At 37.0% G+C, this 26,283-nt stretch overlaps 1 protein-coding gene across 2 annotated transcripts in view; it reads right to left on the bottom strand.

The window, feature by feature from the left end:
• Positions 1-24,638, bottom strand: part of LOC142358722 (macoilin-like) — a 42,539-nt gene extending 17,901 nt beyond the window's left edge. The window contains exons 1-8 of one of the 2 annotated variants that reach the window (XM_075410260.1): positions 24,484-24,638; positions 24,134-24,275; positions 23,806-24,065; positions 19,462-19,610; positions 18,643-19,286; positions 7,619-8,049; positions 7,085-7,435; positions 6,715-6,838 (exon numbers count right to left, since the gene is read on the bottom strand). In XM_075410260.1, coding sequence (XP_075266375.1) covers positions 6,715-6,838; positions 7,085-7,435; positions 7,619-8,049; positions 18,643-19,286; positions 19,462-19,610; positions 23,806-24,065; positions 24,134-24,275; positions 24,484-24,566 — 2,184 coding nt within the window. In that variant the 5' untranslated portion in view covers positions 24,567-24,638. Of the gene's footprint in view, positions 1-6,714; positions 6,839-7,084; positions 7,436-7,618; positions 8,050-18,597; positions 19,287-19,461; positions 19,611-23,805; positions 24,066-24,133; positions 24,276-24,483 lie in introns of both variants that reach the window. The other variant, XM_075410259.1, reaches the window with a different exon arrangement.
• Positions 24,639-26,283: the final 1,645 nt, after the last annotated feature.

Below are 26,283 nucleotides of genomic sequence, written 5' to 3'. Positions count from 1 at the left end.
GCTCTAAAAGAAAATTCTGCATTAAAAAGATCCACGCCTTTACAGTAAAAACTTCAAACTGCGTTTAAGAGCAGTAATTATTTTCACACTTTCTCTAGGTGACAAAAAGTGTTCTAATTTGAGAAGCAGATTATGTTAGATTACACAACTATTCTTTCATTCCATTTCTTATTTGAGGGCTATTGAGATTATAGTAATGCCAGCGATAAACTTCTTTAATGAACTCCTAACCTAATACGATAACTTAATAATCGGGAATTATCGGCAGATCCCGTTTAAATTGATTTAGCCCTTGATTGCATCCATTATATTTTGTAACTTTGAACGCATACTACGATCAGGACAATTAAGCTTATTACTTATACCAGTTAGCAGTATGCTCTAAGGAACTTTGATAACTTAATGTCTAATATTAAGTCTTAGGTTTATCGGTCAGCTTTATCGGTATATCTCGTTTCTGTCGATTTTGAACCGTAATCACTGCACTGCATAATTCAAGGAGTAAGAAATTTCAAAATCCATTCAATTGAAAAAGTGAGTGAGATAACTCCGAAGTCCAGCGCGAAAGTCCTGACTATTGTAAAACGAAAAGCATTATCGAAACGTAAAACGAATTGAAAAAACAGCGGGACAGTGAATTAATGACAAATTAATCACAGACCAAGGAAACAAATTTAAAAGACTTTCATTTGAAAAAAACACCTGAAAAGAAAGAGTAACAAAAACAGACGGACAGACTCAATTCACTTCACATTTTTGAAAATATGTGTCGAAGTCGTAAAAAGCACTAACTGGGAATCCAAAACAGTAGATTAATTCAAGTCTCATCAGCAACGATTACGTCAGTCTGATTGGCAACTATTAAGACAGCAAACAGCAACAAAAACGGGCAATCCAGCAATTCACGAAAACTCTAAAAACAAAAAACTAAAGCAGTCAAAGTCATTCAAACCATCAGCAATAAACTCATTTATGACTCATCGTATGTACTTAACTAATTGACCATCACGCAGACGAAAACAAAGTTTTAGCGCTTTTTCACTGACATTTTTAAACCGAAAAGACTAACACCTCATCTTTTCATAATCTGACAGGCCACTTTACGCGCTATGTAGTACTACAATTCTCATTATTTGTTATTCTTAGGAAAAAAGTTCCTGAAGTCTTTACATCGTAAGATCTTAGAACTGCATCTAATACGCTGGTATAGTCTTTTAGGAAGGTTTCTTTTGCCAGCGATACTTCTTACCAGGCATTTTTCCTCAGATAATTGAAATTTGAAAACATAGCCGGCAGATTGCCGGAAAACAGCCGCCGTTGACGCGCGTGATGCACATGGGGATTGAAACAAAAAAATAAGATACATTGACCAAATTTTTTTCTATTTTTTTAGTGTCAAAAAGTTTTCTAATTTGGCTTGCAGTTTCAGTTCGATTCTAAAACTATACTTAATTCAGCTTCTAAACTGAAAGCTAATAGGCTTAATACCGATGTCAGCAAGCAAACAATGCTGATGAACTTTGATAACCTAATTCTCAATAGCTTAATGATCGGGCTTTATCGGTTTATCCCGTCTTTTTTTTTATTTTGATCTTTTGACTTTAACAGTATTCACCACATTGCGTAACTGAATGCGTGAAATAATTTAAAATCCACTCAGTTGAAACAGTGAGTGAAGTAAGTCAGAAGTCAAACGTGAAAATCGTTACTTGGGTAAAACGAAAAATGTGGGATCTATTCTGTTTTGCCCCCCCCCCCCCCCGCTTACTGAGCATAATTTTTTTATGCCCGCAGGCGCACGTGATATTTTCTTACATAATAACGTGCTATATAACAACATATAATTTGTAACTGGGGGTCATAAAAAACACTGGGGGGGGGGCGAAACAGAATAGATCCAAAATGCGATCAAAAGGTAAAGCGAATTAAAAAAAAAGGAGAGCGCCTAAAGAATAGCCGTTGAGAGGAGGCTGACGGCGGCTATTAAACACAGCTACATAAAAATTTTGACCATTTGTAAATTATTGTTGTCAAAAAATTTTAAATTAGAAACTAGTTTGCCATTATAAGTACGGTAAGGACAAATCCTATGCCCAAAAACATTCTAAACGGTGCAAAAATGGGCAAACACAAATAGCTATTAACTGAAACAAAAAAAAACATTTTTCGAAAGCCAATAGATTATAATAGTGATCAGATCAAGAGCGCCGAAGGAAAACGTAAACCGACTAAAGCCGGGCGATTTGCTCTCAAACTACAGGCGGGGGGATTCAATTTAAGGGGGGTTGCTTACAAATGTTTTATGGGTGCAAAAACTCGGCCCTGATAGGGATTCGAAACCCCCGACCTCCACTCTAGCAATCAGACATGTTAACCACTAGGCTACAACAACGTTGCAACTCACCCGCTAACAATCACTTTTATATTAGCAACAAACTTAATTTCAGAAAGAGTAATTGAAATCACTCAATATGAAGTGAAGCTTGAAAAAATTTGCATTTAAAAGACCAACATGTTTACAATAATTGCTTCAAACTTCGTTCGAGAGCAATTGACAAATTCTATCAAAACTGAAAAAATCACTTATACTTCATAAAAACACGTATCGTCTGAGTTAACACCAACAGGATCACTGGAATAAAACTTAACAGGTTCACTTACGCCTCAGTAGAAAGCCACATTCACTCCTTTGAAACAGCTTGAAAAAATATTCGCTCTCATTCGAGAGCAATTAATCACTCTTCAAACTTTAAATCAATTTTTCCTATCTCTTTAGTACTCCAGTTTGACTAAAACCCTGACTTCGCATAAATAATAGCCTTTGAGAAGCTGACGGCGGCAATTAATTATACGTTTTGTTTTTGTTACAAATCTTTCACACATTGGCGCATAATTTTTAATTTTTTTTTACTTCGTACCATTAGGGTGAACCCATTTTTTGCTCTACAAGTCTACTTTCAAAAAGCCCTTTAAAAAATGGTCCCCGGCCGGTCGGTTAGGAGATCACTCACCTAACAGATTCAATTCACTGCCCTTAAAAGCCCTGCTTTTCTGAAGATCCTTAATGTACGTAAAAATAAACTTAACCGACTAAACGTCGGAAGAATTGCTCTCGAACGACTAGTGGGAGACCTAAGCAATTGCACCCTGCTTCAGTCGGGGGGGGGGGTCTATGTGCGACTAAGGAAATCAATAGTGGGCTTCAAATAACCATATTAGAGGTTAACATATACCACTATTAAGCTTTAAAGTGAAAAATGGCACCATTTGACTTTCAGTATTAAATTCCCGCCAATTGAGTTCAGCTGCTTGAAGTTGCGATTGAGATGGGATTTTAGATCACGCGAAACGCAAAAAGTCAAGGGCGTAAAAGTCACTCGGAAAGTCAAAACCGTCAAGCGAAAATTTTGCATAAAAAAAGACACACACGTTTCACGTTTACAATAATTGCTATGAACGTCGTTCAAGAGCAATTAAACACTTTTGGTTTTGCCAGTCAGCATACGAAATTACTGTTATGTACGGTTTGCTGCCACAGAAAGTATACTAGATAGCACATCGAGATTCCTTTCAATGGAAATAATTTTGTCCAGCTCTACACAAACTTACATTTATTTCTATTGGGCTAAATTACCGACTCCTCCAATACAACACAAGAAGTTGGATCAGACCGGAAAACATAGATGGCAGAGAGCCAAATAGCCGCAACAGCTTTGTAGATAAGCATTTTCAAAAAAATATTAACAAAACAGACAAAAACTTTATTTAATGCTGAGATGCTACATTTTGGTTAAGAATCTGTCAACCTCATTGCTGCTTCTAAGAGCTGTTACCAAACAACCTTCAATTAAAGTGACCCACGCCAACTTGACCTTATCTCTTTGAGTTAAAGAAAGTTCAGAGTGAGGAAGTCATTTTTGAGAGTGAGGTAAGACACATGTGACCAAAAACTTAATCACGCAAGTGAACAAAAAAACTCGCCCCACTAAAAAAAATGGCGTCACGCACGCAATTCAGTAGAATGGACAATGATTTGATTAGGAAAACCATTAAGAAAAAATCAGATGAACAAAAGTCGGGCGAATTGCCCTCAAACGACCGTAGAGCGGTTGGCTTCGTCAGAAGCTAGCCACGGTTTATTGAGGCTAGCTTTAGCTTAATCGAAGGGGCGTGAGTTGAGTGCAGCTGTGCGTGCACCGCAATTTCAATGAATCAAAAATGACCAAAAATTTCAAACTTGAAAAAAATATTGTAAGTTGAATGAAAAAACTGCTAAAATTTGTGATAATAAAAGTTGAAAACTAATCCATGGCCAAAAATCATTTTTCCAGTAATTTATTATCAATCCCTAACGGAGATTTTTTGTTAGGCTGGAAAACCTGAATAATGACAATAAATGTAAAAGGAAAAACTGGAAAAAAATGCAAGTTTTCAAAAAAAGGCTAAAATTTGTGGAGTTGTAAAAGCTTTAAAAAATTGTTAAAATTAGTATAAAATTGCGTGTTTTTAGCGACCGGTTTTTGAACGTAGCCACGGTGGTTGTTGTGGTGGGGGGGGTGCACTGAGGGCTGATAAAGAGGGGGGGGTGGTCAATATTGGGGGGGGGGGGGCAATAGTGGCGGGGGTCAACAGTGGGGGTGTCTTCAAACTCTCTTCCGCCCATCACACCATAAATATAGGTCTCCAAAAAAAGTGCTGAAAGAGCTGAAACAGAGCTGAAAAGCAGTAAGAGCACTCAATACCCGCTGGGCGCTACCTATTTATCCCCTTTTTGAGGACGAAAAGTCGGTCAAGCGAAAAATTGCATAAAAATAGGACTAATATATTTGCTACAAACTGCGTTTGAGAGCATTTAACAATGATTTCCTAGAAACGCTAGTTAGTTCAATTATGATAAAACATTTCTACTATTATTCAGCGTTAATGAGGATAATAGAAGATGACGTCACGCCACATAACAGCAGCTGAAGTGCGGCATCAACAAAAAAAGAGTTAAGGAAAGAGAGAGAGAGAGACAGAGTGTGAGAGAGATAAAACATGGACAAAAAAGAGAAGGAAAGAAGCCCTAACTGAAACACACACACACACAGAGAGAAAGAGCGACAGCTAGGTATATTTTCCATGATGGGATTCGACGCTGCAACTTTTAGTTTTCTAGCCACTTTGGTATTTAAATCAAACAGAAAAGAGAAAGTACAAAACTCAAAAAAAAGCTTCCACATTTCGCAGTGAAAAAATGTTCAAAAACATTTTGTCTCTGGAGTTGTTCTGTCAAGTAATCCATCTTCAAGACTTGAAAATTGTTGATTGGTAATGATCGTTAAACTCGTTAAAAAGGACAAAAATATCCAAAATTTTGAAAAAATCACAAATTTTAACAAAATCTTGCTAAAATTCAAGATATTAATATCTTCAAATGCATTTCATTGTCTCAAGAGACTATCCAGTATTATTATTCCAAGCTCAGAATAGTTTCACTGGCTCATAAAGATCCATAAACTTGGAACATGATAATAATTTTCCAAAAATTTGAACATAGCTGGCAGATTGCCAGAAAATAGCCACAGTAGATTCGAAGATCTGCAGTCTCAAAAAAACAATGAAAAAGACAGACCAAAAAATTCGCCTTTTCATTGAAGGCTGATATGTCATATTTTGTTTTAAAATATGTATGTTTTGCTGCCTCTATTAGCTGCTCTCACATAACCTTCATTTAGAGTGACACACACCCATTTGATCTTATCTCTTTTAATTAAAGTAAATAAAAGTCAACTTCAAAGTTAGGAAGTCATTTTTGGGAGTGAGGTAAGTCAGGTGTGACCAAAAATTTAATCACGCAAATGAACAAAAAAACTCGCTCCACTAAGAGCAAAAAATGACGTCGCACACGCACTTCAGTTGCATGAACGAATGAACAAAAAGCAGTTTGAAGTGGTTGTGACGTCATATGATCGTAACAAAAATACCGACGACGAAATAAAAAAAAATACGAGAGAAGGCCAATAATAGCCCCAGCTATCGCTGTGCGGCTGTTAAAAAAAGTTTTATTAAAAGTTTTATCAAAAGTTGCTAAATCTGGAGTCATTAAAAAATTGATAACCATTCCATTAACTCTAGAAACCATGCAGCAGCTTTTTATCAAACCTTGGAGGAGGTCCCTGAGACCATGGTGACAAAAACATTTTCAAAAATTAAAAGATTCACAAAATTTGAAAAAATTGCAACATTTTTTAAAAAACTGCTTAAATTCGTGACATTAAAATCTTTAGAACATTCCGTTCCATGTAGAAACTATGCAGTAGCCTATTATCAAACCCTAGAGGAGGTTCCTTGACACCTAGGGCTGATAAAACTCAAGAAATGACAAAAAAATTCAAAAAGCTTGAAAAAAATTGTGAAAATTAGTATAAATTTGCGTGTTTTTAGCTAGCGGTTGTTCGTACAAAACAGTTTGAGCTGAAACAGAGCTGAAAGTGTATTGTGCTAGTCGTTTCCGATCAGTAATGCGCCCAACAACCCCAGTAAACGATAGTGGGCCCAAAATTAGAGCAGATGCGAGCCATACAGAGAGCCTATTAATCAAAATTGTTCCAACTCACATTCTTTTGAATTGTCGCAACTCTTCTTAGCTTACAGTAATTTATTAAGGTTAGTGAAACATTCAAATAAGAGTTGATACAAAAGATCAATGATTGCGGCGAGGAGGTAACATACCTCAACTTCCTGCTCGACGTTCTGCATCCGTTCGCTCTTCCTAGCCAATTCAATCTGCAGCTGATTCTTTTCAACCTCTAACTCTTTGGCCCTCTTGCTACAATTGCTGGATGTGCACTCGTTCCTGCAAGCACCAAAATCCAATCTAAAACCCTATTCCCAAAAATGTACCTTAGATGAATTGCAGTTATGGGCATTACTTCAAAATACATGCATGTACAATGCTCCTCTTGATTAAATTTCGCATTCTCATCAAATGGCCTGGTGACTAGAACGTGGATAAGCTAAACCTTAGTGGCTATAACATATGCGTGTTAAGGATGCAATATGAAGGGAACTACATGGAACGAGTATGGTACGAGTGACTAACTTTTTGGCCATGTCTGACATGAACTTGGTCACTTCCTCTTCAACTGTGCGCTTCGCACGCGTCTTCTCTTCTAGCACTCGCCTTTCTGCGTCACTTTTGGCTTTCTTCTCAGTCTCCAATTTCTTCTCTAGTGTCTCGACTTTAGTGTTGGCAGCCACCTTCTGCAGAGACAGGTCTGTCACTCGCTCCTCCAACCCTTTCTTGTCACACTTTAACTGCTCTATCTCATGCTTAGAATGTCGCTCGCTCGATGTCAGAGAGGATATCTTGGCCGACAGCTCTTGATTCACAAGACTCTTGGCCGAAAGATCCGCAGTCAATGACTTCACCGTTATTTCTAGCTTCTCGATCCTACAAAGGCCATCATCGAGTTAGTTTCCATCAACATTTCTCGAAAGATCAAAAGTGGCAACTAATTGAACAAACTCCACTGAGCTGATGGCTCCGATTTGAGGAATTTAAACTTTTTACGCTTCTGAAAACTTCTATTGTTCTATAATTATTTTAACTTGCTGCGCATAATTAAATGCTTACTTTTGTGCTTTTTCGACGTCATTCAAGCTCTCAAGGGCATCGATAGAAGTAGGCGAGATGAGGTTGTTGTTCGGCTCAATCAACGTGGCTATTGAAGAAGAGGACACAGACTGTGAAGTAGTGCCAATTCCTACCAAACCATTCTGACTGAGCTTCATATCCGGACTAGCAGCTGCTGAAAAGTTCCCAGCACTGCCTCGCTGTTTCCTAGAACTCGAACCACCCGTATTGGAGCCACTATTGCTACCTCCAAGTTTCTTGCCTCCGCTGTCCTTCTTGTTGGATTGTGATGATTTCGCAGACACAGAGCTGACAGTGGAAGGAGCTGCCGACGCATTATTGTTGTTGGAAGTACCCTGAAACTGCGCTCCAACTGTCAACGCCGGTTCGTCGCCTTTTGACAAATCACTCGTCTGTGGCTGTTTACTCACCTAGAACAATTTACACCAAACATTTTCTTACGATTATCTGCAGCTCCACTTGTCAGTACTATTTGAAAGTCACTTAATCTGGATGTACCTCTTAAAGGTACGCCGTCGCTCATTATCCTTATGTTGTCATTTTTGGGGAAAAAGTACCGATAAATGACCGTGAAGTTTCTAAACAGTATTTTACAGCTCTCCAGTAGCAAATATAAGCTCAACAATAGATTAGCCGAAAAAACTCATTTTGGGTGATAAGGGAAAGGAAACTAACTAACTACTGACACCAATTCAATAAGTTTCAATATCACAAATAGCTTCAAAATATCCCTATGCCCGACAACAGGCACGGCTGATTCTTTTGGAATGGCAAGCACAAAATTTCGGGTTAAGCTTAATCCTGCTTTCAAAAAGAGAAATAGACTAGTTCTGATACAGATTAGCATTAGACCTAGAAACCTAATTTTTCAGGTTATCAGTAAGCATTACCGACTTGAACAAGTTTTGTTCAGTCTTTGATTCAGCTTCAGATTGCTTAAACGAGACATCATCAACAGATTCTCAGAAATAGTCGCAGGGGAACCTAGAAGGCTATGAAAATGCATAACAATGATTCAAAGCTTTTGGAGTTAGCATTGGCCGACACACTGTGCCTCCCCCACCATTCACTGCAGAGACTATTGAAGCTCTTTAAAAAACCGGGTCTAAATCTAATGCCTTCCGACTTTATTGGTTAATGTTGTTTTGCTCGATTAGTCAACTGCATTCACAGACCATAAAAACCCTAATATACAGCTGATTATCACGGCTGAACTAATTGAAGTAGTCACCAATCTAATGAAAGCAAAATACGGATATCTAATAGAATATGTTAAAATAGTGGCCAAAAACCAAAGCCACCAATGATTTTCCCTTATTTTGAGCTAAAGTAACCAAAGCAACAGAGAACCACTAAACGAAACTGTTTGCAAATTGATGACATATATCTTTGAGCCCAAAAATTATTAATAGAAATCAACAGCAACCAAAATTAGATAAATTTCTCTTAGTGTCCAAGATGATAAAAAAGCTGTAAGAACCATAACCAACAAAAGTCGTGCGAATTGCACTCAAACGATTTGAGCGGTTAGCTTAGTCAGCAACTGCATCTTACAGACGCTACCTTTAGCTTAACTCAAGGGGAGTGTGGTGGGGGTTGGAGGGGGTAGAGGGACTCACGGCGGTTGAAGGAATAGGGGAGGGTGCGGCAGAGAGAGAAGGGGTGATGAGTCTACGGGTTAAAAGCTGGAATTATGGAAAAAATGAGGTGGAGGGTTGGGGGAGAGGGGTGAAAGAACTTGCCCTTCCCACCAAGGACTTATGTCTCCTATTAAGGCCCTCCGAGCGTTACCTGTTTATCCCGTTTTTGATTACGAAAAGTGAGAAAAGTCCGAGTCAAGCGGAGAATAGCATAGCATAGCCAGCAGTTTGGCGGAATAGCTGCGAAAGAGTAGACCTGCATGCCGTATCATATAGATAGAAACAGTTGAGAATTCTTTTCATTAGGGACCTTTCTTAAACAAATGAGTTCCTTTGATTTTTTACAATTCAAAGAATTTGAATTGTATTGGGGCGCTGTCTTTTTTTTTAAGATCTGTTCACACATTTTCATGATTTTTGAAGTCAAATTGGAGTAGTGATTTTGGTCACGCCGAAACAGGAAATGGAGCGAAAAAGCGAGTGGTTTTGTGCCGTGAATTTTTTTTTTGCTCTAATTTTAAAGTAGAGTGAGAAAACGGTGTTTGAACAAAAATTCGGTTTCTCGGTAGTGGTTTTTTGTTCACATGCGGCAATTTCACTCTGATTTTTAACTGTTCTTTCGATTTATTGGATCGGATTTTTTTCTAAATGGTTTTCCCAATCCATTCACAGCTCATGCTAGGCCTAGCCTTTTGTTTGAATTAAATTTTAATTTCTCGCTAGTGGTTTTTTGTTCACATGCGGCATTTTGACATTGATTTTCTGTTTATTTCTTATTTTTTATTTATTTCTGATTTATTCAAAATGGTTTTCTCAATTCACTCATAGTCCATTCTAGGTCTAGTTTTTTTCTGTTTAGTCAATGAAAATTATTTGAATTGTACGTCAGGACTTGTCCTGCTATGTTTTTTTAATTCGAATTAAAATTGAGTTTTAAAGTGCAAATTCATTTTATAGAGTGAGGTAAGTCACCTATGATCAAAACCTAATCACGCAACAAAATTTTTGTTAAGGAGAGTGAGAAATGACATAACGCGCGCCAAGCCAATAGTGAGAGGAAGAAGTCAATCAGAAACTTCAATTTTTAGCTTTGCTGAGTGAACAAATGTAAACCGAAGAGCGCCAGACGACAAAACAAAAAACAAAGAGCACCGCAATATAGCTCCGGTCAGCTTACAGCTTCGCAGCTATAAAAAAAGACCGGAGGACTAAAAACTACGTTGAAAATTGTTTGAGAGCAATTAAAAAGCATACCCGGCAGATTTGCGAAAATAGCCGCCGTTGATTCCCATAACCAAGATTGGGATTGTAAAAAGAGAAATTAATAATGGAAAAAATATTTTCTACAAATAATTTTAGTGCAAACTTTTTGGATGTCATTTTGAGCTGCACAAACACCTGTTTCGGAGTGAGACGACACAAGGGCTATTATAAATACTAATAAGCATTAGAGATGGTATCTAACAACAAAGTTCGAGTAACGGGCATCTAAAATTGGGCTTTATAGGTTACACCCGTTTTTATTTAAAATTTCCTTTTTTGATACTGACTCTGTTCAACTGCTTCGCTGAGCAACTGAGACGATACAATGGCTATTATAGTTAACAATAACCACTAGAGATGATAACTACGAACAAAGTTCGACGAGTAACGGGCATCTAAAATTGGGCTTTATGGGTTTAACCCCTTCTATTTACGATTTCGTTTTTTGATACTGACTCTGTTTATTTTGAATTGCTCTGCTGAGCAAGTTCTGTCTAAAAAACTATTAGCAGAATGAGAGCCGTGTGAAAAGCCTAGAGAAGTCAAAAAGATTTCACACAATATGGTGAACACGCTGTAAAACAAAGAAGATTGACAAAATTTTTATTCGAAGTTAAAAACATAGCAGGACAAGTTCTGACGAACAGTTCAAAAAATTTTCATCGACTAAACAAACTACTAGACCTAGAACGAACTAAGAGTGAAATGGGAAAACCATTTCCAAAAAAATCAGATTAAAAAAACAGAAAAATGAAGCTAAAATGCCCCCGTGTGAACAAAAAACCACTAACGATAAAGAAAATTTGAGTCGAACAAAAACTAGGCCTATAGTGAACTATGAGTGTATTGGAAAAAAATTTAAGAAAAAAAATCGGAAACAAAAAACTGAAAAACAGTAAAAATTAGAGTGCAATTGCCGCATGTGAACAAAAAATCACTAGCGAGAAGGCGAACTTTTGTTCAAACTCCGTTTTCTCACTCTACTTAAAAATTACTCGCCTTTTCAGTCTTTTTCCAGTTTCGGCGTGACCAAAATCATTACACCAATTTGACTTGAAAATTCATGAAAATCGGTATTGACTTGGTTTGGCAGTGGCGGCTACCACTCTAATCTCAGATAGCCTAGAAGGCTATAAAAATGTACAACAATGATTCGAAGCCTTCGGATCTAACATTGGACGACAAACTGCCTCCCCTACAATTCACTGCAAAGACTGTTGAAGCTTTGAAAAATTGTGACAGAATTTAATGCCTTCCGACTTCATTGGTTAATGCTGTTTTGCTAAAATAGTTAACTGCATTCACAGACCATAAGGACCAACATACACCTGATTATCACAACTGAACCAATTCAAGCAGCCACTAATCTAGGTAAGATACGGATGTCTAAAAGAATATTTTATAATGGACAAAAAACACAGCCACCAAGGATTTTCCTTCATTGGCTGCCCTAAAGTAACCAAAGCAATAGGAAACCACAAAAAGAAACTTCTTGCAAATTGATAGACATAAATCTTTGAGTCCAAAAAAATGTTTATAGAATTCAACAGCAACCAAAGTCAGAAAAATTTCTGGATGTCTAGGTTGATAAAAAGCTGTAAGAATCATAAGCGGACACAGTCGGGCGAATTGCTCCCAAACACTGTTGAGCGGTTGGCTTTGTCAGTAATTGCATCTTACAGACGCTACCTTTAGCTTAACTCAAGGGGAGTGTGGCGGGGGTTGGAGGGGGTAGAGGGACTCACGGCGGTTGAAGGAATAGGGGAGGGTGCGAAAGAGAGAGAAGGGGTGATCAGTCTACGGGTTAAAAGCTGGAATTATGGGGAAAAAAAGAGGTGGAGGGTTGGGGAGAGGGTTGGAAGAACTTGCCCTTCCCACCAAGGACTTATGTCTCCTATTAAGGCCCTCCGAGCGTTACCTGTTTATCCCGTTTTGATTACCAAAAGTGAGAAGAGTCCGACGTGCGTGCAACAAAACTTTCATTAGAGAGTGAGAAATGACGTAACACTCGCCAAGCCAATAGTGAGAGGAAGTCAATCAGAAAAACTTACTGTTTTAGCTTTGCTGAAAGAACAAATGTAAACCGGAGAACGTCAGACGACAAAACAAAAAACCAAGAGCACTGCAATATAGCTCCGCTCAGCTTACAGCTTCGCAGCTATAAAAAACACCGCAGGAGTAATAACTACAAGATTCGTTTGAGAGCAATTGATAAACAGACCCAACAAATTGCAGGAAAGTAATCACCGTTGATTCCTATAACCAAGATTGGGATTGTCAAAAGAAAAATAATAATGAAAATATAATTTTTCTACAAACAATTCTACAGTGCAAACTTCTTGGATGTCATTTTGAGTTGAAAAAACACCTGTTTCGTAGTGAGACGACACAAGTGCTATTATAAATACCAATAAGCATTAGAGATGGTATCTAACAACAATGTTCGAGTAACGCGCATCTAAAATTGGGCTTTATGGGTTTGACCCGTTTCTATTTAAGATTTCCTTTTTTATTACTTATTTTGTTTAACTGCTTAGCTGAGCAACTGAGACGATACAATGGCTATTATAAATACCAATAACCACTAGAGATGATAACTACGAACAAAGTTCGACGAGTAACGGGCATCTAAAATTGGGCTTTATGGGTTTAACCCCTTCTATTTATGATTTCGTTTTTTGATACTGACTCTGTTCATTTTGAATTGCTCTGCTGTGATCCGTAAACAGGATTGGGATTGAAAGAAGAGAAAAAACTAATCAAATGATTTTTTTACCTCGACAATTTTGAAGTGCAAACTATTTTGATGTAATTTTGAGCTGAACATACTCCTGTTTCGGAGTGAGACGATACAAGGGCTATTACAAACACCAATAACCACTAGAGATGATAACTACGAACAAAGTTCTATGAAAAACGGGCATCTATAATTGGGCTTTATGGGTTTAACCCCTTCTATTTACGATTTCATTTTTTGATACTGACTCTGTTCATTTTGAATTGCTCTGCTGAGCAAGTTCTGTCTAAAAAACTCTTAGCAGAATGAGAAAAAAGTGAAAAGCCTAGAGAAGTCAAAAAGATTTCACACAATATGGTGAACACGCTGTAAACCAAAGTAGGGCGACAAAATTTTTATTCGAAGTTGAAAAACATAGCAGGACAAGCTCTGACGAACAATTCATAGAATTTTCATTGACTAAACAAAAGAATAGACCTAGAACGGACTAAGAGTGAAATGGGAAAACCATTTCCAAAAAAATCAGAAAAAACAGAAAATCGAAGTTAAAATGCCCCCGTGTGAACAAAAAACCACTAACGATAAATAAAATTTGAGTCGAACAAAAACTAGGCCTATAGTGAACTATGAGTGTATTGGAAAAAAACTTAAGAAAAAAAATCGGAAACAAAAAACTGAAAAACAGTAAAAATTAGAGTGCAATTGCCGCATGTGAACAAAAAATCACTAGCGAGAAGACGAACTTTTGTTCAAACACCGTTTTCTCACTCTACTTTAAAATTACTCGCCTTTTCAGTCCTTTCCCAGTTTTGGTGTGACCAAAATCACTACACCAATTTGATTTGAAAATTCATGAAAATCGGTTATGACTTGGTTTGGCAGTGGCGGCTACCACTCTAATCTCAGATAGCCTAGAAGGCTATAAAAATGTACAGCAATCATTCGAAGCTTTCGGAGCTACCATTGGCCCACAAACTGCCTCCCCTACAATTCACTGCAGAGACTGTTGAAGCTCTTTAAAAAATCGGGACAGAATCTAATGCCTTCCGACTTCATTGGTTAAAGCTGTTTTGCTAAAATAGTTAACTGCATTCACAGACCATAAGGACCAATATACACCTGATTATCACAACTGAACCAATTCAAGCAGCCACTAATCTAGGTAAGATACGGATGTCTAAAAGAATATTTTATAATGGACAAAAAACAAAGCCACCAAGGATTTTCCTTCATTGGCTGCCCTAAACTAACCAAAGCAATAGGAAACCACAAAAAGAAACTTCTTGCAAATTGATAGACATATATCTTTGAGTCCAAAAAATGTTTATAGAATTCAACAGCAACCAAAGTTAGAAAAATTTCTTGGTTTCTAGGATGATAAAAAGCTGTAAGAACCATAACCGGACAGTCGGGCGAATTGCTCTCAAACACAGGCGAGCGGTTGGCTTTGAAGGTAACTGCATCTCACGGACGCTACCTTTAGCTTAACTCAAGGGGAGTGTGGTGGGGGTTGGAGGGGGTAGAAGGACTCACGGCGGTTGAAGGAATAGGGGAGGGTGCGGCAGAGAGAGAGAGAGGGGGGTGATGAGTCTACGGGTTAAGAGCTGGAATTATGGGTGAAATGAGGTTGAGGGTTGGGGGAGAGGGGTGAAAGACCTTGCCCTTCCCATCAGGGACTAATGTCTCCTTTTAAGCCCCCCCCCCCCCCGAGCGTTACCTGTTTATCCCGTTTTTGATTACGAAAAGTGAGAAGAGTCCGACGTGCGTGCAACAAAACTTTTATTAAAGAGAGTGAGAAATGACGTAACGCTCGCCAAGCCAATAGTGAGAGGAAGTCAATCAGAAAAACTTACTGTTTTATCTTTGCTGAAAGATTAAATGTAAACCGAAGAACGTCAGAAGAAGCACTGCAATATAGCTCCGCTCAGCTTACAGCTTCGCAGCTATAAAAAACACCGCAGGAGTAATAACTACAAGATTCGTTTGAGAGTAATTGATAAACAGCACCGGCAGATTTCCGGAAAATAATCGCCGTTGATTCCCATAACCAAGATTGGGATTGTAAAAAAGAAATTAATAATGAAAAAATAATTTTTTTACAAACAATTTTACAGTGCAAACTTTTTGGATGTCATTTTGAGTTGAACAAACACCTGTTTCGTAGTGAGACGACACAAGGGCAATTATAAATACCAATAAGCATTAGAGATGGTATCTAACAACAAAGTTTGAATAACGGGCATCTAAAATTGGGCTTTATGGGTTTAACCCGTTTCTATTTAAGATTTCCTTTTTTGATACTGACTCTGTTTAACTGCTTCGCTGAGCAACTGAGACCATACAATGGCTATTATAAATACCAATAACCACTAGAGATGATAAATACGTACAAAGTTCGACGAGTAACGGGCAGCTAAAATTGGGCTTCAAGGGTTTAACCCTTTCTATTTATGATTTCCTTTTTTGATACTGACTCTGTTCATTTTGAATTGCTCTGCTGTGATCCGTAAACAGGATTGGGATTGAAAGAAGAGAAAAAACTAATCAAATGATTATTTTACCTCGACAGTTTTGAAGTGCAAACTATTTTGATGTAATTTTGAGCTGAACATACTCCTGTTTCGGAGTGAGACGATACAAGGGCTATTATAAATAACAATAACCAGTAGAGATGATAACTAAGAACAAAGTTCGAGCGAGTAACGAGCATCTAAAATTGGGCCTTATGGTCTATTTATGATTTCGTTCATTATGAATTACTTTGAGGAGCAACATCTGCCTTTATGCTTAGAAGAATGAGAGAAGTCAAAAAGATTTCACACAATATGTTTAACACGCTGTAAACCAAAAAAGAGCGAATAAATTTTTATTCGAAGAAGTTAAAAAACATAGCAGGACAAGTTCTGACGAACAATTCAAAGAATTTTCATCGACTAAACAAAAGACTAGACCTAGAACGGACTAAGAGTGAAAAGGGAAAACCATTTCCAAAAAAAAAATCAGATTAAAAAACCTGAAAATCAAGTTAAAATGCCCCCATTTGAACAAAAAACCACTAGCGAGAAGGCGAACTTTTGTTCAAACACCGTTTTCTCACTCTACTTTAAAATTACTCGCCTTTTCGCTCCATCTCCTGTATCGGCGTGACCAAAATCACTATTCCATTTTGACTTGAAAAATCATGAAAATGTGTAAACAGATCTTAAAAAAGACAAAGCCCCAATACAAGTCAAATTCTTTGTATTGTATAAAATAGGAGCGCTATAATATCCGATTCAATACATTGCGTAATTCAATGCCTGAAAGAATTTAAGATCTATACACTTTAAACATTGAATGAGAAAAGTCAGGAGTCAAACGTGAAAATCGTGACTCATGTAAAACCAAAAACGTGATTAAAAGATTAAGCGAATTAAAAGAAAAGAGCGCCTAAATATTAGCCGTTGAGAGGCCGACGGCGGCTATTAATAAACATAACGTAATGAACATAACGTCGCGCAAATCGCTCTCAACAACCTGCTAGCTCTGGTGGTAGCCAACTTGGGAGGTCGAGCGCGTGGTTGAGGGGAGGCCGGGGGATAATGGGAGAGGGCTGGTAGTATTGGCCTGGGCGGTGGAGTAAGGGAGGGCGTCCAAACCGGTAAAAAAAATTCTTAAACTACGATTTCATTTATTCGCAGTAGCCTTGATGAATTGCACTTAGAGACTAGCAGATCTTTAGGGGTGTGTTCAGAGAATAAAAGCCCTCCCGTCTCCACCTGTTCATTCCCGTTACAGCTGGTAGTATGCTTCGGTAGTACACAGCTGGGGCGTAGTGTTGTAAGCAATAGGTGGTATGAGGGGATGAGGGCCTAAAAATTTTCTTTTAGTCAAATCTGACAAATGTCTCCTACAAATTACTATATTAAGAGACAAAATGTTCAACTGAGTAAAATATCTCAGCGAAAATTTATCTGAGCAAACAGAAATGATCAACCAACATCTCACCCAAAGCGTAATCAGAAAACAGCAAATTTTCAAATTCGTTAGGCTAAGCATCACAGATAACAATTTTAGAATTATGTCGAATAAACAAGTACACAATTCACATCGGATGTCAAAAAAAAAATCTTTCAGAAATTGCCTTCTTTATTCCACAAAAGAATAGTACGCTGTCTGAGAGTGGCAGTTAAGTGTTATTAAGAATAACTAAGATTCAAAAAGCTATAATATGGGCCCGAATATGTGGTTCAGATCAGTAAGGTGGGAGTAATACTCACATTAAAAAATAAGTGACTACAAGCTACTAAAACAAGGACGAGAGAATAGGAGAAAATTGAATAGTATATAATTGAATAGATTTAATACAAGTCTAAAACTATAAAGTGCATACGCTTTTTTGTGTTATTTTAATTATTGGATATCCTGTTGAAGGTAATTGAGTTCTTGTCTACTACAACTAATTTATTTAAATTCAACAAATTACTGTTAATAAGGTATAGCAGTCAAACTTGATCATGCAAAAGTAGAAAATCCATATTCAGAGAAACCATATTTCTCCCTAACAAAATGAGCAAGTTTTCATAAAATTCATTAGAAAACAGCATTGTAACAACGAGAACGAGCAAAATGATAAAATTGGCCAAAAATTTTTCCGAGCATTTTTCAAAAACGATAAATTCCGAAACTTGTTTAATTTCTGGACACATCAATAAAATGATAACATTTACGTTTGTATGGGATGCCCAAGAAGGGGGTCAAGTATGTGGGAACAAAAAGTCAACATTGGAGTGCAATTCTTGCTGCAAGATTTATAATAGTCACACGTCAACAATGTAAAACAGATGCTAATGAGAAAATCTTTTTTGGGATACAAAATTTCAATGTAGCCAGCAGATTCCTGAATTTCTTCTTCGATTTATACATTCTGGACTTGAAGGCAACAGACCGAAAAACCAACCGAGTTTAACAAATAACCTACAAAATTCAATTGCAGAGAAACTGAAATGCGAAGAATTCGTCAAAAGAAAAATTTACGCAGCCGACAAATATAGATTGAAAAATAGACCAATGATAACCTTAGTATCTCCTATTCTTTGTTTCACGGCTATTATTATTATTATTATTATTATTATTATTATTATTATTATTATTATTATTATTATTATTATTACAAAGTTTTTCATAGCGTACAAAAATGTTGGCAACAAACATAACATGTATAGCAATCATATTGCTTTGAGATTATTGGAAACCCACAAAGAATCATAGTTTGTCTTGCGTTTCGTTTCAATTCGTGTAATCCCGATTTGGGGATATGGGAAGAGGTTGAAAGTTACCTCATGTAGTGTGTTATTGGATGTTGTTAAGCAAGTGTTTAGGACCTTTGCTAATGCCTTCATGGTGTCTGGAATTTTTGGATTTGAAGCAGTGTTTGTTGCCGCAGTCCTCTCATTTGTCAGAGTGCTGGGCGTTGAAGTACTGCTTGCGCTCCCATTTGATAAGTGTTGATTAACAGCCGGTACTTGTGTAGGGTTGCCACTTGAGACAGTATGGCTGGCTGTTCCATTGCAAGTAACCTGCTGGGAATTGTGGCTCTGTGAATTAGTGTATCCACTAACACTTTTAACAACGTTTGCAGCATTCCCTCCCGTGCTACCATGCTGGCTGACCTGACTGTTGCTTTTATGTAAAGCGTTTTCAGAGTTACTGCTGGCTTTTGAGTTCCTTAAGAATGGGAAAAAGCCTCCCCCGTGACCACTTGTAGTGTTTGAATTAGAGGCTGGTGCTTGAGCAGCGTCTGTGGATAAATTGCGGACATTGCGATTTGTAGAATTGGTCGCTGCATCAAAAGCAATTCCTTGCACCCAGTTCCTGGTTCTCGTTTCAGCAGTGCTAGGAGCTGCATCACGATTGCCTCCGATGTTCCAGCAGGGTGTGGGTTGATGGGTAATGCCGGGAGGATGATGTATATGGCCATTGGCATGTATGCCTTCGTCGTCAATCGCAGGATAGTCCTCAGGGGCAACTGAAACAACTTCCATTGAGAAAATCATAAAAGAACATTCAATCAACATTGGATTGAATGGCAACAAAGACCATGCTAATTGAATTGCATCAAGAACAATCTCTAATCTGGGCTACACGATTGCTTTTTATTAGTGTATGTGCTCCTTTTGAAATACACGTTGGAAAATACTTACACGGCGGATGTTGTTTCGGCAGGGCTTGTTTGAGCAGTTGAAAGTAAAAGTCGTTTTCTTTCTGAACTTCGAGTTGTTTTCGAAGTCGCAGTTTGTAAGTGATGTAGCTTTTGAATCCAAATCCCAATGTCACTACAGGATATCCAATACTAAAAGTAAAACTTGTTTTAACTAAAAGTAGGATATCCAATACTAAAAGTAAACCTGAGGAGGCACATTTGAGTGATGATAAACTTTAATAATGAAATCCCAAAAGGGCAATCCCAAATTTGAAGGGCAATCCCAAAACAGGATGAATGGTTTTGCTCAAAATGGCAGAAAGTAGGACACCAGATATTTGTCCCTTTTTCTTTTTTATGTCTGTCTTTCATCACGGATGTCGAGGGATACAAAACTCCAGAGGGACCCAAGGACAAAATAGATACATACATCGATGACATTTAAAAATTTTGTTTGTAGTTAGCTTATTGGAGAGGCTGGCCTCACTGGGCGAGCAGCACAAAAGGGCGAAGAGCAGAAAAAAACGAAAGGCTCTAACTTATCAATAATGCCCTTTAAAGCACAAAATTATGCCTACGCAGCAGATTCGGTGAATCTTTCACTTAGAGACTAACAAAGCTCTTAGGGAAGGCATAGCAACCTAATGCCCTCGGGATATACCCGTGCAAAAGACTTCGAGGACGAGAAGTCATAGCAGTGAGACAAAAAAGATGCAGCAAGTTATCGCGGAGAAGACTAACGTTTGCCCAAATAATTGCTACAATGTTTTCAGAAAATTTAATGTAAGAGAACTTTTTTCTCTTTAAAATTCACAAAAGAGTAAGATTTGACAGGTTCTAAAAACCACTAACAGCTGAAAAAACCTTCCATCGCACATTGAATGATTAAAACGCCGTTAAAGAATCTGAATGCTTCCACTCAATTTTCTATTTTTGGCTTTCTTTCGATTTCCTTCCGGGTGTCCCTTCAAATAGTTTCTCTAGCAACACAATTGATCAAAACCTTTTAATCCAACATGATTTTAAGAAAGCCCAAAGATACATTAACTTTAAAACTTTACAAACCTGATAATCTCTGAATACTTTTTTTCCACTTAAAATTCATTAATCTTAAATCCGCTTCAAGCAAGATCTCATTATTATTACGGGGCCCCTTATTGTACGGACAAGGAGCAAATGAACTCATATTCGGTCCTTTATTCGCAGCCAGCCGTGAATTACTGAAGATTATGCCCGTAATTACGCTTTTCATACTGATTTGCCAGGTTTTTTTTGTAAAACTTTCAAAATTGAAACAAAAAACCACAGAGATGCCATTATAAAGTTCCCACCCCGTTTTTGACTGAAATATCCACCAAATGAGGAAGATGGACAACTTTCAAAAATCAATTGTTGTTCGAAAATAATTGATTTATCCATTATATCGCTTCAAGGTCAAACAAAAAATTGCTATATTTTTACATGTCTACACATTTTTTTGAAAAACTTTAATGAAAAGGTCAAAATAGCATCAAAATAAAAAAAAACCCAGCCAAATGAGAATACGTCAAGGTCAGAATACGTTTACACCTTTTCAAAACAATTAAATTCAGTCATGAAAGCAATTAGCTATTAACTGAAATCATTCCATGGCTTCAATTATACTTTTATGCAAAACCTTTGAGACCTGTCATTATCCAGAATGTCATAGGACTACAAAAAAAAACAGGCAAAAATCACGAAATCAGCTTAGTTTTGCGAGTGTACCAGGAGGCACGTTCTAAAAACTGTAACTTAAGAAACACCAAGTCATAGTGTTGATTATATAGATGTAATTCAATGGTTAGGAAATGGATGACTTCTTCATGAAAGCAAAAGAAGATTTGTGAAGCAAATCTCACGAAAATTTTAATTGTTGCCAAGGAACAACAGTGGGCAAAGGGTAGCCCAGGCATATCGTGCCAAAGTAACTATAACTCAAGGGTCTTCTTGGAAACACCACCAACACTGGCGTCAGTGAAGCAAACTGAGTGCACCCGAAAAAAACTGTGCGGTGTTCCGCCTTCAGTTAATATTGAATGTGTAGTGTGGGTGGTGCTGTGGCCGGACGTCAGAGAAGCAAACTAATCAGCTTGCTTCACTAACGCCAGTGCTGGTGGGGTTTCAAAAAAGACCCTTGAGTTATAGTTACTTTGGCACGATATGCCTGGGCTACCCTTTGCCCACTGTTGTTCCTTGGCAACAGTTAAAATTTTCGTGAGATTTGCTTCACAAATCTTCTTTTGCTTTCATGAAAAAGTCATCCATTTCCTAACCATTGAATTACATCTATATAATCAACATTATGACTTGGTGTTTCTTAAGTTACAGTTTTTAGCACGTGCCTCCTGCTACAGCGAGGAAAGGGTATCGGAGACTATAAGATCAAAATCTATTCCCTAAAAACATTGAATAAAATCAATTGCTCCATATTTCAACGCCAATATTGTGATATTCAACTTGTCATTAACGTGCCAATAAAATGATGATGGGATAAGACAGCAAAAGAGAACCTGAAAATTGGAAGACGTCAATATAAACACAATTTATGAAAACTCATAGTATCAACGCCACAAAACATTTAATTAAATGTTAAAACAACTGAGACTACACTTTCACTCACTTGAAACAGAATGCGATCCATCTTTTTAATGAGACTGCGCTTCAAGATTGCAAAAATGATATCTAAATTGACAAATCTCAAAAAACCATTATTTTTTTAAATCAAATTCTTAAAACCGTTAAACATGACAACTATCAGTTTCCAACAATAAAAACTGAATAATTTAAGTTTTCTACTACTTTAGAGGACAGTTGTACACGTCATTAGTGAGACTAAATCAAAAGACTACACATTAACACTTAATACAGGCAGAACTCGAACATTTTTTATTGAAAACTTAATTCTCGAACAATTTTATGCAAACTATGTTCAAACCATAAACCCGTATGCTTTTCACTGAAATTATTATTTATGCTCATTGGCCTCCCTTTTACCATTAAATTTTAAATTTAGAAAATTCAGGTCTGTTTTGAAATCATTTTGAACTGTAACCAACAAAAAAACGAGGGCGAACGTATTTAAAAAAGATTTAGCGCCCCATTAAAATCTGATAATTTCTGAAATAGAAAAATCCAAACAGAAAAAAATGGCCTCATTCCTGCGTCACCATTAAAGCAAAGAATATACCAAATGTTATCGAAGTAGTTAATTTGACCAAAAGTCATTTTATCAAAATTAAATGATTAACTTTAGATATTTATCGAGTAATATTACCAAAAAAAGATTGTATCTGGATAAGATAAATTTTAATAGTTCCCTAGATACACAAATATAAATTTCATTAATTAGACTTTATTAGAATACAAAAAACCAACAAATGCTTGAAGATCAAGAATTCAATAAAAATTTACGAAAACTATTTGTCGAAGTCATAAACGCCATGCGCTTTACTCATAAAACACAATATTGTTTGATTAGGCCTTATAGAAGCAGCTGAAATTGAAAAAGTCAATGGTCGCAAGAATCATAGATGGAGACGAATAAAAAAACCACGATGTCCTCAATAATAGCCGCTATCGTTTCGCGGCTATAAATAATAGACAAAATAGAAATAAAATTTATTTAAAAGGCGAAATAAAAAATAGCTTAAACCTGTAATTGATGCTTTAAGTAGCCAAAAATCTTCCAAACAAACAACTGATTCTAAATTAGTTTTAGGAAAACTCTGATCTATGAAAAACCCTGTTTTAGGAAAACTCTGATCTATGAAAAACTTGAAAACGCTAGTGTTTAGAAAAACTTGAAAAAACGCTTCAAAAAAGCCTAACGTGATTGAAGAAACACTCGCTTAACGCAAATTCTTACACTCGCTTGTTTTTCGAAAACGGGCATGAACAAAATCACCACTCTCTATTCTCTCCGTTCTTTATTCGTTTCAACAACACGAACATCAAAAAATCATCAAGTGCGTTATTGGCTTTTACATCGTGTTTCAGATCCACTGGACCGATTTTGAAAAATGGATATGATAATAATTCATCTATTCGAGTCGTAGAAAAATCGTTCACTTCTTCGAGCCGAAAAAACGCTGCAATATAAATAAAACTTTCTGAATTGTAAAAAGAAACGACGATGATCCCAATAATCCTCAGTGCCGTTTTGGGGCTATTCATGAGACATTTTTTTTTCAAATTAAAGATTTATGAAAATTAAGACATAAGCAAGGCATAATTCGTCCAAAAATTAAAATGTTTATTTATTGGGTATTTTTGACAGGGGTTTAATTGCCCCAATACCAATTTAAAAAATTCAATTTATTAATACCTGTGTGCGGCAAACGGTCTACAAAGATTGACACGATGACTCATGTCTTTGGAGATGTCTTTTAATCGGACAGCCGCCTCTACCCAAACGAAGAGGAACCACAGGAAAATAGTGGGAAAGCATACTCCTCGTTCCGTATGCCACACATATTGCACCCAAACATACGAACTGGCAAGGAAAAAAATCCAGTCGTCTTTGATGGCATACGAACATAGAATATCCGAAGTTAAGCTCAAGCAACTGAAGAACAAACTGAATGCCTGAAAGATCAAGAAACAGTTAATGATTTTCATAAAGTGAATAAATATATAACAGAAACAATACATACCAGGCCTTGATACTTGTAAGTGTCGTGTACGGATTGCAAGAAAAGCCACACGGGCCACAGGTACTCAAATCGCACGCCAAGCATGAAGTCAGCTAACAGAACTCCTCCCCATACCAGTACAAACTTGAGATACAAGAGGGTGCTGTAAACAAAATATTTTAAACTATATCAAAACCATTATAAAATTTGCTTCAAAACGCACAATATCTAGTTTTTTTGCTTCCAACGCATAGTATCTAAGGAAGGTTAACAACTCTTTACCAATGAGAAAACAATAAGCTGCGTTTATACAGAATACGGGCCTTATTAACTTTCATTTTTCTTAAAAAAAAAGAAGCAACAACCCTCACCTATTGTAAATAGTTTCAGATTTCTTGGGACGCGGATTGGGTCTCTTGTTGTTCCTTGTAGGATCTAATCTTCGTTTAATCATCGCAGACAGAAAATCATAGAATTCTAAAAACACATTCTTGCGATTCACCAGAGAAAAACAACTAAATGCTAAAAAAAAAATAGCTGCTCTCGACATTTGAACAGTATCTGAACTGCGACATATTGATCAATAAAGCCTACATATTTCGATGTTGAAAATTCGAAAAATGAAAGAAACACGCTATTTATGAGATTTTTGAAACAGAACAGCGAGCATTACTGCCATTTTCTCCGGTTTTGTTGATTCCAACATATACCTGAAAATATGAATACCTCCATTGTTTCGACCATTCTCGAAGAACGGCGCCATAGGTTATAGAAACTGACTCACGTCGAACAAATTGCTCTGCACTGGAGGCTTAAATAACCTGCTTCAAACCGGGGGAAGGTAGCTTGTAACGGAAGTGCGGGTACGAAGGAGCTTAAATCGGTGTTAATTCAGCTTATTATAGATCGTTCTTATGACTTAAAACACCTGAATTCCAGATAAAAAGAATGCACAGTAAAAAAGGACGCGACAATCTAGAAAAGTACACAGCATAGTGACAACTATGATCTGCAATCATCACAGCAATCAATACTTAATAAGTGCATGGTCAAGAATGGTCAAAAGAAAACGGTCAAATGGTCTCAGAAAACATTATAACGATTGCAAGAAACGTTCAAAGAGGTGTCAAAAATCAACTACACCAATGGAAGTAAGGAAGTTTGTGGAGCCTCGGAAATCAGTTATCGCTTTTAAACTTTTAAAGTAGTTTTGCCCCATCCTCAACAATTGAATTTGTGCAGACTCTTAATGTTTGAATTTTATGTGGCGTTCAACCAACATTTCATGTCAAGTTTTCCGAAGGCGACGACTTAAACTGACACCCGCAAGTTGATAACAAATGGATACATAGCCGAGCTTACAAACCCAGAGCAACATTTTGAGCGGAGTCTCTTCCAAAACTCCGAGTACCGATGGTAAAACACCAAGTTCAGAAGTAAAGTAGAAGGAACTCCACCATTGTGTCAAAAAATTTGTCCACACTTGTCAAACTTAAGTTTAAGTCCGACTTCGATTTTCAGTATTAAGCAACCTTAAGTCTGAGACTCCTTAGTTTAATGTTTTCGATGCGCCAATACTTGAAGACCAGATGCATTGTACACTTTGCATTTATTAGGCCGAAACTCGATTAACTTCTCAATGACCAACTAAAAAGGTTGCTATTATCACTTTTAGGTCTCCAAAATAGTAAACCTATAACAACTTCAAATCACCTGCATGCAGCTCATTCAAAAGATTAACAATAAAGGGCCAGGGACACTAGCTTGCTGAGAACCAGAGCTGACAGCAAACAGAAGCGATAAATAAAACATAACCTTAGCTTGCTTTGACTCTGCAACTTTTAGTTATCTAGCCTTGTTAAAATAAAAACTGATATTTTAAAACTTAGCAAAAAATTGCAAAATTTAAAATGAAAGCTTCCAGATTTCGCATTGAAAAATGTTGAAAACTTATTTTAGTCTCTGGAGTTATGTCAAGTAGCCAATCTGCAAGACCTGAAAAGCTTCGTTGGCCAGTAATATATCGTTAAATTCAGAGAAAGACAATATTCAAAAATTTTGAAAACAATCGCAAATTTCAACAAAATCTTGCTGAAATTCAAGATTAGTATAAATTAGTATAGAATTTTGTCAAGCATACAGAATATTAAAGCTATTATAAAGAATATTAT

This window comes from Convolutriloba macropyga, chromosome 2 (assembly GCF_964194025.1).
Source record: "Convolutriloba macropyga chromosome 2, txConMacr16.3, whole genome shotgun sequence".
Lineage (NCBI taxonomy): Eukaryota > Metazoa > Xenacoelomorpha > Acoela > Convolutidae > Convolutriloba > Convolutriloba macropyga.
Note: the sequence above shows the minus strand (reverse complement) of the source record. Positions and strands in the feature narration are given on the sequence as shown.